The 711-nt window shown below is 39.7% G+C and overlaps 1 protein-coding gene across 9 annotated transcripts in view; it reads right to left on the bottom strand.

Annotated features, from left to right (window-relative positions):
• LOC108749773 (acetylcholinesterase-like) overlaps window positions 1-711 on the bottom strand; it is a 45,902-nt gene that overhangs the window by 16,174 nt on the left and 29,017 nt on the right. For all 9 annotated transcript variants that reach the window (XM_018488719.1, XM_018488722.1, XM_018488727.1 and 6 more), the window contains one exon: window positions 137-367. In XM_018488719.1, coding sequence (XP_018344221.1) covers window positions 137-367 — 231 coding nt within the window. The remainder of the gene's footprint in view (window positions 1-136; window positions 368-711) is intronic.

Consider the following 711-nt stretch of genomic DNA (forward strand, 5'->3'; position numbering starts at 1 on the left):
TGAGATGAAGAATTTTGAGAACTTTTTGAAGTTACTCCTCCTACGTGAAAAATGGAAATTTTATCAGCAAAATCGCGCTTAAATTGTACGCTTGAGGATGAATCGAGATGATGGATTCTCATCACTGGGAACTCACCACCGAATATCCATACCATGACAGCAGCGTTCCTAGGCCTGGGCCGCGGCACCACCACATTCACGTACAGGCAGTCCTCGCTCAATGGCGTATTTGGGTTCCACATGGTGGCGCCGGGGAAGTCGCCAAACACCGTGTCCAGGATCTGTACGCAGCTGTTCGGCAGGGTGGTCGTGTTTAGCACGCCCGACCAGCGCTCGACCGGCCGCGGATGGCGAAACCTCAGCGGACCTGTGAATTGGAAATTCGCCAGAGAAAGCTTTCTCGACATTAATCCCGGAGAACACAGCATTATCATCTATTGTACATTGGAAAACGGGTCTTGATTTAAATGGAATTCTGGTAGATTCAATCAGAAAGGTATAAACCAGATACGTTAGGGAATCATATAGACAAATTATATAAAATGTTATATGAAACGGTTCAATAAGATATTGCATTATTAAATATTTATAATTAACAATACAATTTTTAATGTATTGTTATTTTAATGTAAATGTTCAAATAATAATTTTCTTATTTTATTTTAATTATTTGAAAAAATATCTATTCCCGGGAAAAAATGTTTTATATAT

The sequence above is a fragment of the Trachymyrmex septentrionalis genome, unplaced genomic scaffold (assembly GCF_001594115.1).
Source record: "Trachymyrmex septentrionalis isolate Tsep2-gDNA-1 unplaced genomic scaffold, Tsep1.0 scaffold312, whole genome shotgun sequence".
In the NCBI taxonomy this organism is placed as follows: Eukaryota; Metazoa; Arthropoda; class Insecta; order Hymenoptera; family Formicidae; genus Trachymyrmex; species Trachymyrmex septentrionalis.